This window comes from Pocillopora verrucosa, chromosome 14, assembly GCF_036669915.1.
Source record: "Pocillopora verrucosa isolate sample1 chromosome 14, ASM3666991v2, whole genome shotgun sequence".
Taxonomy (NCBI): Eukaryota; Metazoa; Cnidaria; class Anthozoa; order Scleractinia; family Pocilloporidae; genus Pocillopora; species Pocillopora verrucosa.
This window is the reverse complement of record NC_089325.1, coordinates 20,023,831-20,042,906: the sequence shown is the minus strand read 5'-3', so window position 1 is coordinate 20,042,906 and position 19,076 is coordinate 20,023,831. Positions and strand designations below refer to the sequence as shown.

Genomic DNA, 19,076 nt, shown 5'->3' with positions numbered 1-19,076 from the left:
AGCCAGATAAGGTAATATTATTTCACGCGAAAATGACAAAAAAAATAGGGTTAACAGATAACTTCCCATTTGTTTTTTCTCGCGCAAGTAACAAAAATGTTCCCTTCCCTGTCCCCATCCAATCGCACTTCGACCAGTCGGGGGAGGTGAGTATAGAATTGTAAACAAATCATCAGAAGGCTTGGTTACCTAATGAGCCTGGTATCTAAGCTCCTTCAGAAAGTGATCCCAAGAAAAATTTCTGCGTCCAGCAGGCCTCCCCTCTGATGTATAGTCCCAGGTCATACCGTAATTGCTTTCCCAGAACTCTTTGCGCAAGTGACAGGTGAGGCTCGGCCTACGCTGAATTTCCTACGGTATTTTCTGTATTTTTATCCACAGATCTGCATAATCGTGGAATGAGGTTACGACGAAAGGAGAAATTTTAAAATAGGTAAGGGTAACTTTGATTTATCTACTAAGGTTATTAAAGTGAAGCTTGAATCCAACGAATTCTTGTAGTCAGGGAAACCCTTGCAACGAAGCCACTGTCGAATGAATTCAATCATGTATTTCATTTGAAGTTTTTAACCTTCGTCATGATTCAGTCATATCTTTTCTTAGAGCCGGACTCTGTTCAGATATTTTCCTTCCTTCACACAGGTCTCAGCAATAATGATCACTCATGAAAACCAGATGTTAAGCTTTTTATAAGTTCGTTTTAAACTTTGTAGGTGTGTATTCGTGATAATTGTAAATTCTCACACTGATTGTTGTACAGCTGATTGTGGTTTCAACGTACTTTCTAAGAAAAACTTCGACTCTGTTACAGGACGGATTCCATAGGCCCTTTCTAGAGATCTGAGTTACATGGTGCAATACTACTTCACCAGGATTAACCATTCGAAAAAAAATGTTTCTTATACTTCTAACAGGTATGTTATCATTCACATCTGAATATTAAGAAATAAATTTCTTCTTGAAGCAACCTCACTGTATGTGATTTTGCGGCTATTTTTTTTGGCTAAAGATGAATTATTTAGTCAATATTGCTGAGTCACAAAAAACTGTCAAGCTATTTACAAACAAAGCTGTGGGAGTCTTGTTCATAAACACATTAAACGCCCGTCTTCAATCCGCTTTGTTAATTTTTCCAAGAACAAATATTCCCAAATTGAGAGAATTTCCGAATTTTCGGGCTGGTTTTAGTTGGATCAAATGTCATCACCAAGGACCATTCATTTTGTGTACTTAGCATCGATATTTCGTGTCAGAGATTCTTTGGTTCATGGAAAACCTAAAAAAGTTATGGAACTGTACAATACCATGGTATAGAATTTCACAGGTGTTGAAGAGTATGTCAGGAAGCATTTGCAGCAGTTTTACTCAGAGTATTAATTGATTTTTGAACAGTTGATTGGCCTTGCATGCGGTGATAGCAATTTCACAAGATATTTTCATGTGGAAATACTACAGCTGTCACATCCTCAAAATGTACATTTTAGTTGACCCAAGTAAATCAAAAACAAAAGCTTGACTGATGAAACAATTACTTTTATTGCATCTTTAAAACTGTGTCTGCAGCCCTGAAGGGAAAAAGTGATGTTAATGAATATACAAATAATAAAGAGAAGATTTTTACAGTGTCAAGTAGTTTGAATTGTTCACCATGGTGTTTAACAGGCAGAAGAGATTAGAGAACTGTTTGAAAACTGGGCACAATTTTCTAGCCAATTGATATTCTATGCATTTTTGAAAATTGCAAAAGAAATTTCCCTGCAGAAATCCAAGAAAATGTTTCAGCAGCATGGTGTAGTTATTTTACCTTTTGTTTATGTATTATACAATGAACTTTTCCCTCAAACATTCTACGTCTGGAACAAAAACAAATTCCAGATGTTTCCACCAGTAACTGTTATCCATAGCTTGTATCCAGATCATAACATAATTTTTTTTTTTTATATTGAAAGGATTCCTGTTACTGAAGGTTAGCCTTGTAGGTGAGTTATTTTCATCTTCATCAACTGATGAAATCTTGGAAGTATTATAATTAACAGTTAGATTATGTGTGTAAGATTTTTATCATGTGATGGATGGGTGATGGTGAAGTTTGAATCGTGTATAACCTAGAAATTGTGAGCAAGTTATTAATTGTTAAAGTATAAATCAATGTGGTACTTTATCCTTGGGTCAGCAGCAAGAAGTGAACTCAGGAGGTAAAGGTTGTCATACAGACTGACATTTCAAAACCCAAAGAGAAGCCATCATTAGAGTTTTGGCTTGTATAATGACTTTCAACCCAGTTTATTCAAATATATTAAAGCCATTTTCAAACATTTTGAAATTGTTTCTTTCCCGAATAAATACTCTAGTTTTTTTTCAGTTCCCGCGTAACCAGAAAATATGGAGACCAAAGTAGTTGAAATCATAAGTTGTATGATCCAACCCTGAGTGTAGACAGATCTTTGTTTAATGCATTCACTCCTACTGAACCAGTTGCAATCTACAGGGGGAGGGCTTCCTTATTGGACATTAGTGGTACATGTATGTGAAATAAACTGGGTATGGTTTCAGTGCAATAAACAGGGTATAGTTTCAGGCTCTTGAGTCTTTGACAGGGAATATAGTTCACATGCTATTTAGCCCCTTCAACAGTTTGTCTATATGAATTGGAATATTCCAGTTGGGTATGAGTGACGGAAAAGCACATCTTACCCATGTGATATTAACATGTTTTTCCAAAATCTTATCATTAATACCTTGTGTGAATATAGAAGACCACGGTTGATGACAGTTTTCTCCTAAGAATAGTTGAACATAGTTTGCTTTAAACAAGGTCAGTGTCTTTGGGTAAATTCCCCTCTACACTTCCCTTTGTTCCACCCTTCCTCCTGTGGATAGCATTACTAACTCACCATCCTTTCTTCTGTGTTTATAGCTTCAGAATGTAACCAGGGGTTTTATACAAGTTCCTCCGGAACAGTGTCTTCACCATCTTATTCAACAAGTTCAACTTATGCCAACAACCTGTACTGCACATATGATATCACAGTTGGAAGTGGTTCTGGAATTAAACTAACATGGTTGTCATTTGACATTAAGGGAAAAATGCCAAACTGTGATGATGACTATGTGGAGATTTTCATAGGATGTGGAAGACATTCCATTGGAAAGTACTGTTCTGAAAATGGATACCAGCCATTTGATGTTTATTCAAGGGACAACTGCCTGCGCATAAGGTTCAAGTCTGATGGGTCTGGTGCAGGCAAAGGATTTCAAGCAACTTACACATCATTTTCATCTGGTATGTTTTCCTTGTTTATTGATGAAAAAAGTAGTAATACAATAAACAGTTCAGTATATGAATAAGAAAAGAAAATAATGAAGTATTTGAATAGACAAATGTATCTCTAAAACTGAAGCTACATGTATTTTGGTTTGCTGGAAGAATGTTTAGAAGAGATTTTAACCCTTTAACTCCTATGAGTGACCATTAGTTAGAATATCAATACAATATAATAGACTATGGTTACAGGGCATGAAATTAATTTTTTTTTTTTGATAGCCACTTGGCTCCTAAATTCTTCGAAGTGGTAGCCACTTCCAAAAAAAGTTGCTCGCCATTTTTTACACTGTCAACGTTCTAGACAGACCCTCCAAAATTAATTCAGGGAAAAGATCTATAACGTTCTACAAAGTGGACACTAGGTTGGATGATATACAACTTTCAAGCTCACCTAAATCCAAGATGGTGTCTAGTTATTGATTGAGATGCATGTGCTGAGTTTTGAAAACAAACTTAACAAGGAAGTTTGCCACGGATTTATCTTTGCAAATCTTTCTGATTCACTATATCTCTCGGTAAGGTTGTGATGAGACATTCTAGTCGCCAATTTGGCGACTAATTTTCAAGATTTGGTCGCCAAAGTGAAAAATTTAGTCACGTTGGCGCCAGTATTAGGTGCAATTTCATGCCCTGGGTTATATTTTACATTGAAAATCATATATTAAGAAGAAAATAAACTCTTTCGTTTCACTTTATTAATTCATGCAAATTTGTGGCATTTGTAGATGTAGATAAGTGGCATTCTCAATCTGATATGGAAATTGTGGGAAAAAAAAGGAACAGCTTATATACTGATGTTTACAGTAAATTTTTAAGTTCAAGCAGAGTCTGTGGTACACTGAACTCACTCTAAGAATTTGAGTTCAACACAGTTTGCTGTATGAAGTAATTTTCATAATTTCAAGCATTTGTAAGTAGCATATCATTTTGTTCTCTATCTTTGTTAAAACATCACATTCGGTTGTTCTTATGTGTTATTTATGAGTGTAAGTACAAAACTACCTAACATGATGTAATTATTTGAATCTACAGGAAGTCCAAGTGGTGTGGGAGGTAGGTGGTCAAAGTTATAAATCCTTTACAAGTCATGTTCATGAAAAATGTTAAAAAGGGTGTGATTTAAGAACATCTTTTGTTTATTCCCATGAAATCATTCGATTATGAAATCAAATGTTTAAACAGTCCTCAGTGAACCTGAGCTGCCTTTGCTATGACAAAAAGCTTTCTGTCTGTGTCTTTATATGGGAGGAATAATTTGTAACTCTTTACTTACATCTTCTCTTTAAAAAGGCTCATGTTTGTCAACAAGGACTCTTTCTTCAACTTCTGGTATTATTAGCTCTCCATATTGGCCTAGAGATTATCCCTCTCTCCAAGACTGTTACTGGAAGATTGAGGTTGGAAGGAAGAAAAGCATTAAAATTGCTTTCATGGACTTTGATTTAGAATATGATTTTGGATGTGATGATGACAAAGTCAAAGTAAAAGGTGAAAGAAGTTATTGGTGGTTTTTATCATTTGCATGTACTATTGGTGGTTTTTATCATTTGCATTCACTGATTGGCTGGTGAGAAGGTGATTAGCAATTACCATTCACCTCCAAGCAGTGGAAGAGACAAAGTCATACATCCACAATTTACCTTCCAACCATTTTTTGGTTTAATGAAAGAAATGAACTACTTGTTTGGTATAGCATACACTAAAACAGTACAGTCAAGTACAATTAAGTCTATATTAAGCAACACAGGTCACCCTGTATTTAGTGGTTGGTTGTAAAAGTCCCAAAATCTGTTCCCTTTAACCACTGTCATTTTCACCCCCATTTAGCAGTCACCTCTAGTAAGCGGTTGTGGTCACCCTTCAGTGACTCCCAATGGCCTTTTTATTTTGTCTTCTACCTATATTGAATGGCCACTTAAAGAGAAACCAATCAAATTAAACTAAGAATTTTCTTCTGAGCAAAATTTGATCCATGTTTATCTCCCAAAATCAATGTTAACAAGTTTTTGTCCACTGAGTGGTCAGTTATGATGTTATATGGTGTTTTTTTTCCCTTCATTTTTCTGATACTTCTATTTTGTGGAACCTGTGGTAACCCTTTACACCCTAACATTAGTATGCATATTCTCCATACTGTTCTCTATACATTTTGTACGACACTGACAAAGAGAGTTTGCTTAACTAGAAAGAGCTGCTCTTTGTTGGTGATCATGTCCTTTTTTCTCATCACCTTAATGTGTGATGCAAGGGTGATTTTGTAAAGAGAAATTAGAAGCTAATCACTCATAAGGTCAAAGGGTTAAGTAGTCCACTTGTAATAGGGAGGCTCCTTTGGGTTTTTGACTGCACAAGATCAGGGTGCGAACAAAGCACAAGCTTTGAAAGTGTCAACATGCAAAAAAAACATAGCAACTTGATACAATCACATGATTGTTATCTGAAAAGATGAGTTAAAAACAGTGTAATGCAATACAGTTTTTCTGTGATGGAATCTAGGGTTTCCAGCAACTGCACCTGTAATATTCATAGGCCTTCTATGCCTTAAAAAGAGGTCAACTGAAAGAAAACATTGTGTGAAAGATTGCCTAAAGGTGATAGATTCAAAAGTCTATGCATGCTTAGATACTGAACTAAAGTTCTATTCCATTTTGTAATATTTTTCAACAAAGAAAATAGGAACCTTTCTAGTAAAATTTATCATGTTTCCTTTCAATTGGTGAAATTTCCTAAAACTTGCTGGACTGTTCAACATGTTTGTGCCCTTCCTAGTGCCTGTTGATGAAAAAAAGAGACCAAATTTGAGATAGAGGTGGGGAAACTGCCTTTGTAACCCCTGCTTTTTCAGCTTTTAAATGATTGGTGTGACAATTTTCACAAATTGTGAAAATTTTGAGAAATTTGACCCAAGAAAATTGAAGCCAAATTATGACTGACAAGTAACTCCCTTCATGAAGCTTTAGTTTAGCTAAGTCATTTTTTTATTATTTACTACAGCAAACAATAATCCGAACCTTGTTCATTGCCTTTTGATGGCTTTTAGTGACCTTGAAAAGCAAAAGTGTAAAAATTTTCCAGAAAAACAATGCTGGTGTGCATGCCAATATCAAGCAAAAACCCTATGGAGCCTCCTTAAGGGGTCACATTACCATTCCCCATGGGTAGCAGTGTAATGCAGGTTTGACTCTATTTACCTTAGGGCAGGTAAATATCCACCACTATTCACCTCCACTGTTTCAAATAATTGTTAATTATTAAAATGGATTCCCATTCAAACATACCTCTCTGTCTCTTCTTGGCTCATACTGAACTGTGTTTCCTGTACAGCAATAACATTCTCACAATTTTTGTCTAATTTTGTAGGAGGAGATGACTCTGATTCATATGATCAATCTAGTACCATCAGAAACTCTGCTTGTGGTGAAAAGTCACCCTTTCACTTTACTTCATCAAAAGAGCGAATTTGGATTAGGTTTAAATCTGACAGTTTTAGAAGTGAGCGTGGGTTTGTTGCTGGCTATGTCATGTATGAATCAAGTAAGTCTTTAACATCTTTCTCGCATATCAGCCAAATGTACATAGGGAAAGTTACAGTATACTGTATGCACTGGGTGATTATATTACACCTCAATTGGTATGAAATTGAATAGGCTGTCTGAGCTTTTGAACTTTGTTATTATTATTATTATTATTATTATTTATTTTTTTGCCTTATGGCTTGCATTGTTGATATTTTTACATCCCCTTAGCTTAGTGGGAGTCCAGCTCCTCCTCTGTTGATTGATAAGACTGAACATCTGCATGTGTCTCAATTATATTTTCCTGTATTTGAAAATCTAATACCAATGTCAATAACAAAGTTCCATGCAAACAGAAAAATTTCCTAATGCCTGAGTCATATGTCTGGACATTTTGGCCACAGTGCTATTTCAGTATTATGCAGGCAAAATTCCATACAAACAGAAACATTTCCTAATGCTTGAGTCATATGTCAGGACATTTTGGCTGTGGTGCCATTTCAGTATCATGCAGACAAAAGTCATAAGGCTTTCAATTTTTCCAGGTTAGGACATAGGTGGTAAATATTATAAAGAATTACTTAGAAGATCTTATAAGTAATTTTCAGAAGCCACGGGGAAACGTAGAGAGGAAAACTTTTGTAATATCACTTTGATAAAGTTGACAATTAGAGTGGTTCATTTCCCTATGAACATTATAGAAATCATTTTCTAGCTAATCTTTTTATGAAAATTTGTAAGTGAATGGAATATTAGTACAGTAATTCAACTTTTTCCTTTCCTTATTTGTTTTGGTCTTGTGCTTTCCTTACATGCAAGCATGTATTTCAATTGGAAAGGACAAGTTAGAATTTTTAAAATCTGAGTTACCTAACTTTGGTTAAACCATTTACTTATTTAAAGTATGCGCAAGTCATTTAAGATCATTTCTTGAAAACAAGAACCTTTTACAGACAAACCTGTGCAAGGTACATTGACATCCCTGTGTACAATCCACAACAATAGTACATGCTCTTTAATTTCATTTAATTAAGATGAATGAGGGAATTTCACCATACTTGAGTAAATTCATTTATTTAATTCTATTCAGGTGATAGCAGCCTTGGTGGTGTTGTGGTTGGCATCCTGCTTCCACTGGTTTTTGTGTTTGTTTGTGCGGGTTGTATTTACTATAGATGTGTTCGTCAAAGGAGACTGGCAAGAGCACAACAACACATAACTGTAGCTCATGTTACTGCCCCACCACAGCAAGTGACCATAAATCACCCTCCCCCAGCACCTCAGCCAGGGTATGGGCCCCCACCTTCCCAAGCAGGATACTTTCCTCCCCCGCAGTCTGGCTATGCACCTCCACCACAGCCAGGTTATGCACCACCGCCCTACAGTCAGGTGGTGGGGGCACCATACCCACAACAAGGTAAGTCAATGGAAACTGTCCTTTTAATGTAATGGGTCGTTGTCAATGAAAGCTAAGGGTTTTTTTTAATCACGTCTGTTGTGAAATGTGAAGAAAGGAAAAATTCTGAGTCACATTACCCCTGCCCCTAAAATACTCAACGACTGGTAAGATGGAAGGTTTGTGTGGGTCATTCATTGCATATGTTATACCAGGTTCAAAACTAAAAGCACTTGCTATGTCAAATTACTACATGGGGCAATACTAACAGTAACTTCACTTCAAGGAAGTACAAACCTTGTCGCAAGTAAACTGATTGTTCAGTCAGCGATTTTGGCCTCTTTCTTCCGTAAATTAAATACATGTGAAAATGGAAGCATGGATCTGAATCATTAAAGAGGAGCATGTACATGAAGAGCATTGCTTGGTACTGAGTATATGACACTTGCAAGTAGAACCTCAGATAGGCTGGCATTATGAAACATCTCGGAAGTAATAAAATGTATGATAAGAAATTTGTGTAAATTTTCTCTGCAGACAAGTCTGGACCTTATCCTGCTGCACCACCTGGTGGACAACCATATCCTCCTGGTCCTCTTGCACCATACCCGCCAGGAGAACCAGCTGGAGTACCACCCTACCCCACTGGACAACCAGATGGAGTGCCTCCCTACCCAGCAGTTCAGCCGGCACCTGGAGGCGTGGCACCTTACCCATCAGCACCTCCTCCTGCAACAGCCCCACCCTATCCTCCACAGTAATTGCCTGTCAAGTATACAAATCCTTCTCATTTGAAAGCAAAATCTAACATTTTTGGGTCAGCAAATGTTGGATTGGTAAACAAAAATCTCCAACTCTTTTAAACCGCTGAAACAACCTGGTCCTCCTCATATTGCGAATTGGTGTAACAAGTTTAGCAGAGCAGCAAATTCAGGTGAATTCCAAGGACATTTTGCAACTAGTAACATTTGTTAAGGTGATTCCTCAGTTTTGCACCGCGCATCCTGTATTGCGCATGAAAATCACGTAATCAGGGGAATGAGCGCAAGTGCATTACGAGAAGACGGTATTGTTCTTTAATACCTGGAAAGAGGTACGATGGTCTTAAGGTCTTGAACGAGCAGGGTGACAGTATATATTTTTTTTCCATAATTTTGGTGTACAATTTATCCCCTTTCAATAAAGGAAAATTATAAAAAAAATTTTTCGAAGAGAAATTAAGATAACGCTAGAAGCGTGGACGAGGATGCAAATTATGTTCTTGAGAGGAACGACTCGTGAAACGTTTGAGTCGATGTCGTTCAGTTTTGCGTGATTTTCGCACAAATTATATATCAAATTGTTCCGCACGCTTCACACTTTCTTTCAATCGAGTTGTTTTCAAGTGTTACTTTAAAAACCGTTGCCTCAAGCAGCAGCGAAATGTACTGTATCCACCCAATTTAAATGAAATTTTCGACGCCAAAAAATAGTAATCAAAATTCCCCACTTCTAATCGTTAATATTATCTTACTCTGTAGAACTGCAACAATAGGAATCCGCATTCTTTTACCTCGGTTATTTTATGAGAACTGTGTCGTATTTGTTTGTATCAAACTAAAAGATAATGCGGAAACAAACAAACAAAAAAATAACCAATGCCTCCTATGAGAAATCTTCAAATAAGCCGTCGCACCTTTTACAATTTTATTGTCTACATGTAGACGATGTTTTTCAACAATTAATATTTATTATGCTATTTAAGTATCATATTTAAGCAATGCATAACACTTGAGTATAATTGGCTCAGTGCTTAAATTTCTTGGAATTTTATTTTACATTTTAGGAAAAAGCCTGTTACACTATGTGCTTAATAAAGTTGAAACTGACCTCTGAACGGGCTCTCTCCTATCTAGATATTTATATAATTTGGCTTTATCAACTGAGATGATAGTGTATATTGGCCACCGTAGATAGTTTCTAAAGCAAAAGTTTCTAGGGTTGGCCCTTCGTCAGAGCGAATGATGGTGGCCAAATTACATAATCAACTCAGTTTACAAAATCAATTATCTTATTATACCCCCACCGATGCAACACCACAGTTTCTATAAAATATTATTCTCTCTCTAGTAGTTAGTTTCGAGCTGACTCGAAAAAGATAGGAGCCTCTCGCCAGACAAGTGTTGTCGAAACTTTGTAGTTGGAGCACATAATTCGGAAATCAGTGTTAATTTCCCAATAGCCAAAGTTTCATTTTAATTTTAAGAACAGGTAACCGTCTTTTTTTCTACTAAATGTATAGCAGGTGACGATGGGATAAACACACCTTGGGCAATGAAGTCACTAAATATTATGATAGTAGTGTCAACATCGCCAGAAATCAAAATCAAGGAAACTTGCTTCATGATGAAGTTTATCAAAATGAAATATCACGATCGCGAAGCTTACGTTCTGTGTCATTCAGTGCTATTTGTTGTCATAGTCGTCTTTGTCGTGTTCAGCGAATTGAAGTCAGAAAAACATTCGAGAATAGCTCGGGTTTGCACTTTTTTATGTCCTAAATTTTTTACCAGTGCCGGTGAAACCTAAGTGAACAAAGTCATGCTCTCGCTACAAAAGAAAATGACAACCAATTTGATTTCGGCACAGCTTACTAAATTTCATTCAGTCTTGAGCGACTTCATTCGTTAAAGAAAAATAATGATTATAAATTAAACGAAAATAACAAAGACAAGAAAACAGGAACGAAGACTTATTCTCAAGTCTAACCGTTTCGTCGATGACTAGTTTGAGTTCATGTCATTCTTTCATGGTTAAACAGGAACTCATCGTAAACAACTGGTTTCTACATGGTTTCGCCATAACTCCTGATAACTCCATTCAAAGTGTATTGCAACTCTAAGAAGATGGTTCTCAAAAGAGATGTATTGTCATGATTGAGAAGAATATTCAGTAAAAAATTATGAAGAAAAATGACTCGTGCTGAGATCTAGTAGCACGAAACGAAATGATAGCGACACAAATCACCGAAAAAAGATCATTTAGTGAGCTTCAAAATTTGAAAGATGAATCAGCAGACTCGAGACTTAACTGGAGTAGGATAATTTCAAAGTTTAATCACCCATGTTGATTCATATCAACAACTTACTTGCCGTATCTATAACTATCCATAATCCTCAAGTAAGTTAATTTCGTTGTCCTTAAAGTGGTCCATGAAACCGAAAATTCAAAGGTGACAGTGATCTTTACACAGCCGAGGTTAGGATATTCAAGAACAAATGTAACGTTGACGATTCGTTGCAGCGACTGCAAAGTCACTTCTGAGACACAACGGGGCGACGTTCTCCACTCAGTTTCTAACAGTATTTTTGCTGCGCGCGCCGTTGTCAACTGACGTTCCCGTCCTCTTGCTAAACCACTCCAATGAACACAGTGATCAAACGTCTGTGCACGTGATAGCGTTAGAATGTCTAGGTGGGGTGTTTCCAGTCTGTCAGGACCAGCTTTTATTTCAAACCAGCTACATGCAACCACACAACCCAGTAAATCGCGGTTTGTTTAAAAGCTTCCCCTACATTTTTGTGATTATTTTAATTTAGTTTTACAGATTTCTATGAATGTCCCAGTTGTGTGAGAAATTTATAGCCACTGACCATAAATATCGAGAATCCGCCGATATTTGCAAAATTTCGTAATTCCGTTTTTTTTCCTAAAGGACCCTTTTAATGAACCTTTTTCAAAGTTAGATCTAAAATTTATATCGCGCTTTGCTTTCTCTGAAAAATCGAAAACCCTAACCCCACCCTCCCGTAAAACAATGAAAAATTATGCAACTTCGGCGACTTCTTACGCCACAACGCGATGCAATCCCGCTTTTAAATTTTGTGTGTTTGCAGATGAACCTTTCATATTTTCAAAAATACAAATTTCTTGTTATTTTGTTACGTTAAGACTGCATGGTGACCCGTTGAAATAGGGTACTCTGTATTTTTCGCAGAGGTAAAACGAAGGTCAACTTTAATGGCCTCTAAAAAAAAGGTCAATTTGGCGACCATACCGCTGACAAGGAGCCAAAATGACCCTGGGCTTGAGATTGGTTTGAGCGGGAAGCACCCGAGATTGATCCCTCTCGCGCATGCCTCAACCTTAACCGCTGTACCGGGGTTTTCCTGTTGCTTGTTAATAACGAAAAATCATCCTGCAACGGTTACATTAATCTTCTAACAACCACGACGATAATCGGGCATACCGTATGCATTGACTTGAATGCTGGTGAGATTCCTTTATTAATGTTTAGAGCCGAATTTTCTTTTCTTCGTCTTACTTTTGTAAGTTTTAAGATTAATTTCAATTTCGCATTGATTAATGTTATGTCTGTCACGCCGGTGGCGAATCGTAATGGTAATTTAAAGCTTACTTGGAAGTCTTAAATTTATATAGTTTAATCGAGTTGCCCTGCGCTAGGGTAGCAAATCATATTTATAGTTGCCTTTTACTTTATCGTCTCAACGAGAGATAATTTGGAAAATTCGAGGTTTTCGCAGGTGGACCTCCAAAAATTGAATTGTTTTCTGCAAGGTCGTGAGCATAACTCGGAGACTCCTTTCAGGGTGTTATATGAAAGACTTCTGAAATTTTTCACTAGGTTACAGTTGTTCAAAGGATGGATAAATCGCTATGCAGCGGATATGGGCTACGGAAACGTACTGCGCTATCCTCTGGATAGAGATTTATCCTGTAAATAGCGTTATCCACCCTTCGAAAGAATAAGGCCAGTGTTACATTAATATTAGAAAATTTTACCTTTATTTCCGTAGGGTCTTGATGAAGGAGGTGGGTTGATTCAGTAATGAAGTTCGTTTGAAGTTGGAGTCATTTTCACACATTGCATGGTCAGGTGACAAATCTTTGATCTTTTGATCTGAGGACTCTTCTCAATTATTCTAAATCGACTGCTTACGAAGAGTTATTGAAAACTGCAAATATTAAAAGTTTAGAACATCGACGCATAGAACAAGCACTTATACTTGTATATAAAAGTATTCACAACCAGACACCGAACTACATTCAAGACATGTTTTCTCTGCGAAGTAATGGTTACAGCCTACGTGGCCGTCTTAAGGTTGTTCTTCCAAGACCAACCTCATCTTATGTGCAACATTCTTTTATGTACCAGGCTAGCAAACAATGGAACAATCTGACAGACAAAATAAGGATGTCGGAATCCCTTTCTATATTTAGGAAAAATTTGCAAGACATACAGTTCATATGACTGCAGCTGTTTGTTTTGTAAACAAATAGTCTAGTCACCGACATTCCCTTTTATTAAATTATTGATTACTTAAATAGCAATTATTCATTCTAGATAATTAATTTTTATTTCTTACCTATTACTCATTACTTATAATATACTTATATTTGCTCATATGCTATATGTGGTTAAATAATGTTACTTACTTACTTACTTACTTTTATCAGTATACTTCTAAAACAGTAAATACTACACTACTGCAGAGGTTGCAATTAATTAAATAAGGTGGTGAATTTATAAATCATTACAATAAATAAAAATGCAATTAGATACATGAACATAATTTCAATAAAATATGATATATATAATGTAAATTTCTACTTTCTTGATATAATGGCTGTAAATTCATTTTGTGATTCAGGAATCACAGATATGTGTAAATTATTCCAAGTCCCTATAGCTCTAGATTAAAAAGAATATTTATAAGTTTGGTTCCAGTGTTCAAGCAGTATAGGTGGAACTGACAACAATTTTTCTTCTTTGGTCTTGGAAATAAAAAAAAAAAATAAAAGTAAATGTTCCATTTACAACACTACTTTGGCTACAGCAGATGTAGTTAAGTTATGTAATTACAACAATTTCAAGGAAAAGAAGATCTTGAAAACAGTTTTTGACCATTGTCAGGATGTCTTGACCTGAAGTTGTTAAAATTTCATCTCCAAAGTTAGGGGTAGATAGATTATCTTACCCAGTAATGTTCTTCATCTTGCACTGATTTGACGTGGATGGCTTGGAGCTCTTTCTTGTCAGTCAGGACTTGGACTGTAGTTTTGGTTTGTATAGGCAGCTCTTTAGAGCCTGTCCAAACACATGTGGTGACAGGATGGATGGTGTAAGCACAGCCTTGGGAGGACTTTTTGATGTGTTCTTCCCAGATGTTGAATGGGATTGATGCTGTATTCTGCTAGAACTGCATCATGTAATTTCAGTAATTTGCACTAACAATGATGGGATTTTTCATTTGTATATCTTTGCTTTTACAGCCATTTGTCCCCTATTATGTGGTTGGTTAAGATTTCCAGTATATTGACTTTTTGGTTGGTGTGAGGGTCCAAGTAAGCATAGTTGAAATTATACTTGGATGAGTTGCACCATCATGACTCCAATTTGCATTAAATAGGCCAAAAAATCCTTTAAATGCTAAAATGCTCTATTTATTGTTTCTCTATGTGTACTTTTGCTTTTAATGTTTGTTTCAAGCAAATTCATGAAAAAAACTACAGTTATGTGATATAAAAGCAGTTTTTCCATTTACTCACAATCCTTTGTGGGCATGACCAATTTCAAATTCTGGCCTTTTTTCTAAAATAAGGTTTATCAGGCCTGTGGTCTAACAGTGCCTGGTTGTTTGCATGGAGTTATGCAGCTTTGAATGGTTAGTTTTATTTCTTTGGAATTCACATCTTGACAATGAAATGATCAATACTAGATAACTGCAATAATTAATTCACTTAATTTGTAGGAATATAATAGCATAGTTGTATTAATCTAGTACAAATTTTTCTACAACTTTTTGATGCTTTCCATCCATTCGCTACTGTAATAGCTTAAATTCACTTTTGAAACAAATACACGTATTACTGAATTCAAGTGAATGAAAAAAGAAATTGAAATAAAGTGGTTTTGCATACATGATTTTCTAAAAAGTGCTTGATATTGCTGTGAGAAAAGAAACCAAATATGCGATTAAAGAAACTACATGGATCCTAACAAAATGGAACTGGTAAATTTTGAAAGCAAACAGTTGTGAAGCGAAATAATGCCTGAGTTTGACAAGGTTCTGACACCTCATTTGTAACTTTTGCACATGTCTAACACTGGATAGCTATTGTTTATTGTTTCCTTCAGAAAAAATAACATTTTCGCTTACTGTTTTTGAAGCACAAATTCAAGTTACGCTTGAAATTATCTTCCAAAAAAGAGAATCATTTTCTGTGGTTTTGTCTAACAGAAGTAGCTGGCACTTGAGTTGTGAATAGCTTGTGAAAACACTGGCCGCCAGCACTTCTGGAGAACACGGTCATCCATGAGGCAGTTCACACTAACCGGAACGGAACCTAACCAATAGCTTCTCTTGCTGGGGCAAAGACTTGACACAGAGTAATTTCCTGATGCCCTTTAATGTTTTAAAGTGGCACCCTGGTCTGTTCTGTTGTACAGCACCCTCTCCAGTGACAAGAACATGAAAGAAGACATGTCAATTAAGCTGAGCAGACTTCATGCATGCATTAAAGCTTGATGCAGCTGGATGGGAAAAGTTCTCGACCAGGAGATCATACATGGTCTTAGCATCTTTAATGATGGCAGCCCTTTGAGGCACTGCCTGGCTGAGTTTCTGCATGATATGTGATCCATCAGCATCCTGCTCCCCTTTGGCATGAGATGTTTCAGGAAATTAAACTGTATCAAATAGCCAAAGTCAGTGAGAGAGTGGGACAAGTCACCCAAGCAGTGTTGGGATTTGTACTGTTCAGCACAACCATCAGTTTATTCATGCATCTTTATCATAATGTATATGAGATCTTGTGTGAGGTACTTGTTTATGAGCTCCTGAACATGATGCACACTGTTGTAATCTTGGCTGGGCTCATTTGAAATCACTAAGAGGTGCTCTTTAATGGTATAGGGGTCTTCTTCTGTGCTTTTGACACCATAATGAGCTCAACTGCATGGCAATAAACAATGGAAACATGCAGGGAAACTTTAGCAACATCAAAGCATTCACTTTGGGTTTCATCTTGCTTCCTGCTTGTGTATCCCTCTAAATAATCTTGAATACAGACAACATGACCAACAGGGAGGTGTTCCAGAAAATTATCAAGCTGTTCCTGCTGCTAGTAAGCCATAAAGGAGTGGCTTGGATACACCTCCAGGAGATCCTTAAAATAACTGAACAGCTGAAATGGAGATGTTTCTTTTTAACTAATACATACATAAATACATACATAAATACATACATAACCTTTATTTCTGTGTCTAGTTGTTCTAGTGCCAAGGCACTCATTGGGGATACTCTAACACATACAGTATGTTACAAATTTAATAAAAATATTAATCAAATAATAAAATATTGATAAAATAATTATTAATTAATACTGAATATTGAGTAAAATATTAATTAATTAATGATAATTAACCCTAAGTATAATCCCCAAGAATAAATGCACTCATAACTACTTTTTTTATCTATACAAATTTCTTAAGTTGCCAGAACACTATTTACAATCAAAACCATATCACTATTTTAAGACACCTATACACTAAGTTGTGGAGAGATAACAATTTGTTCCACATCCCTTGACTTCAGCTGATAAATCTTTCTTTTGTATCACTGCTCTGACTTCTGGCAGGGCAAGCAGGTGAACTTTATCCGTTCACCACTTCTTTGCTGTCCTGTTTGCATATCCAGGTGATTCTTTCTCAAAGAACGTCATCTTTGTTCTGGTTTTCCTTTCTTTCATGATATTTGTCTGGTATTATATCTTTCCTTGCTTGGACTTTAGTGTGTGCCTCATCCCTGACCTGTTTTATGTTATTCTTTTGAGTGATCTCTTCAGTGGTTGTCTTGTAAGTTTCACTTGATGCAAGGTCGATTTGTGATTTTCTTCTCTTCTCTCCCACACTCTTGATTATGCAGCCAATTCCTTTCTCTCTTTTCAATCTCTCTTTGCTCCTGGGCTGCTTTCTTATGTGAAACTGTATAATTTTTTTCCTTTTGTTTCTGTAATCATTGACCAGGTGACCTATACATTCACTCAAAACACGTGTATTAGTCATACTGATCTTAGCTCTTAAGAATCCCTTGAGACCCCCCGCTTGTTTGTCATGAGAACGAAACAAAACGTTTCCACTGCACCAGAGTTGTGGTGGATCTTTGATGGGAGATTTTCATGAGCACAGCATCATGGTGCAAAATGTTTCAGCATCACTCACAGCTAAAATAAACTAAAATGCTTACAGTTGTCGGTTATTACAAGCCCAAGATATGTTGCTTGATCAAAGTGCAATACTTGATTTAAGAACAGCAAAATTTTAGAAGGAAGTGGTGAGTCTTTTGCTTATTTGGACACTACCAGTGTAGTGCAGACTCTTTTTCAGTCTTTCAATTTGTTCTAGTCAGGTCCTGGCCTTGTATTTTGACTTTAAACTTTGACACACAATCAATCACGTACAACCCATTCATCTGACATGTTTTATTTTCTATTTGGAGACCTGCTGGGCCATAACGAGCTATTTCAGAAACTGCCTTTTTCAAGAACTTCTAATAAAGAAAAGTATCTGAAAGCTATTGTGTGCATTTGCCTTTGTTATTCTGATTTCTATACGGAATTTCGTAAGATTTGTGTGTTTATAAGTTGGGAAATTATTCAAAATACACTTGTACGACCATTGTGTCTCTTGCACGTTACATGAGCGTCAAGTCATATTTTTTGGAAACAGAATTTTTTTTCCTCAGGTTTATTTTAAAAGGGATATAACTTTTATTATTTCTACATCAAGAAGACCTATTTGCACAAAATGAGAAAAATTTTGAGGGTGAAATAGCCATTAGAAGCCGAGTTATTGGGATTGATAAGGAAGTACCCCCAGAATGTAGTCACGACTGCTCTAGTCATCTCAAACTTGTTTGCTTTGGTGACTCAATTTAAGTCATTAATGATGATCTTTTGCCTTTGGTGTAGCAAGAGTCTTATAGCTTTACCCATGTCCTGTTTTCGTGGCTTTGGAATAAGAGTGAATGTTTTGCAATGAGTGGAGCAGGATTTCATGCATTTCTGTCCTTGATGTTTGTAGAGTCATACTGACATAATTCATTGTGTAGTTGTAGTTTCTTTTAATTGCTGATAGGTTGTGGACATGTGGGATGATGAAGTGTGAGGCTGGTCACTTGGTAGGCAACTTTTTGGATCCACTGGCCAACATTTTGCAGTTTTGTTGAAATCTATATCATATGCAATTGATTCAGAGCAGTTTTTTCAGTTTTGTAGAACTCTGTAACAGATGAGTGGTAAAGAATACTTAAATTGAACACATTTTGGGTATCAAATCACCGATTGGTCTACAATAAAATACAACTTACAATAATAATTATTGCTTGAGGCAGTTCTGTAAATGGCTCATTAAAACATTTACAGATGGAAGATATTCGTTTTCCAGTATATCAGTATTAACTTAAGTGCAAATAGCTTAACTTGGATATTTATCAGCAGGATTGTCTTATCCATGTAGTACATAAAGGTGTCATGTTTCTGTGATAGAATTATATTCCAAACCTTCCTGGTATTTGTTACATGGGGCATAAAAGGGAATGATAAAATTCTCGGTAATTGTGAAGAAGAGCTCCCCAAAAAACCTGTCGGCCGACAGCTGACCGACAGTCGGCCGACAGTCTACCGACAGGTTAAGAAAAAAGAAAAATTGTGTTAAAAACGAACAGTTAACGTGACATAACAATCCGTAATGGTGATGTATGACTCGACAGACTTCACCTACTTACCGATCGACGGCAAAGTTGGTAGTATGTAAAGAAACGTTTCTTCCAAAATGTTA

The 19,076-nt window shown here is 36.3% G+C and overlaps 1 protein-coding gene and 1 pseudogene across 1 annotated transcript; one reads left to right on the top strand and one right to left on the bottom strand.

Annotated features, from left to right (window-relative positions):
* Positions 1 to 307: 307 nt before the first annotated feature.
* LOC131787423 (procollagen C-endopeptidase enhancer 2-like) lies at positions 308 to 10,105 on the top strand. The gene is made up of 9 exons (XM_059104532.2): positions 308 to 433; positions 812 to 914; positions 1,950 to 1,979; positions 2,918 to 3,283; positions 4,358 to 4,378; positions 4,616 to 4,813; positions 6,686 to 6,859; positions 7,931 to 8,257; positions 8,774 to 10,105. Exons 2-9 carry the CDS (start codon positions 893 to 895, stop codon positions 8,995 to 8,997), a joined length of 1,362 nt encoding a protein of 453 aa, XP_058960515.2. The 5' UTR covers positions 308 to 433; positions 812 to 892; the 3' UTR covers positions 8,998 to 10,105.
* A 5,638-nt stretch (positions 10,106 to 15,743) lies between these two features.
* The window catches only part of LOC131787422 (uncharacterized), a 5,660-nt pseudogene continuing 2,327 nt past the window's right edge, over positions 15,744 to 19,076 (bottom strand).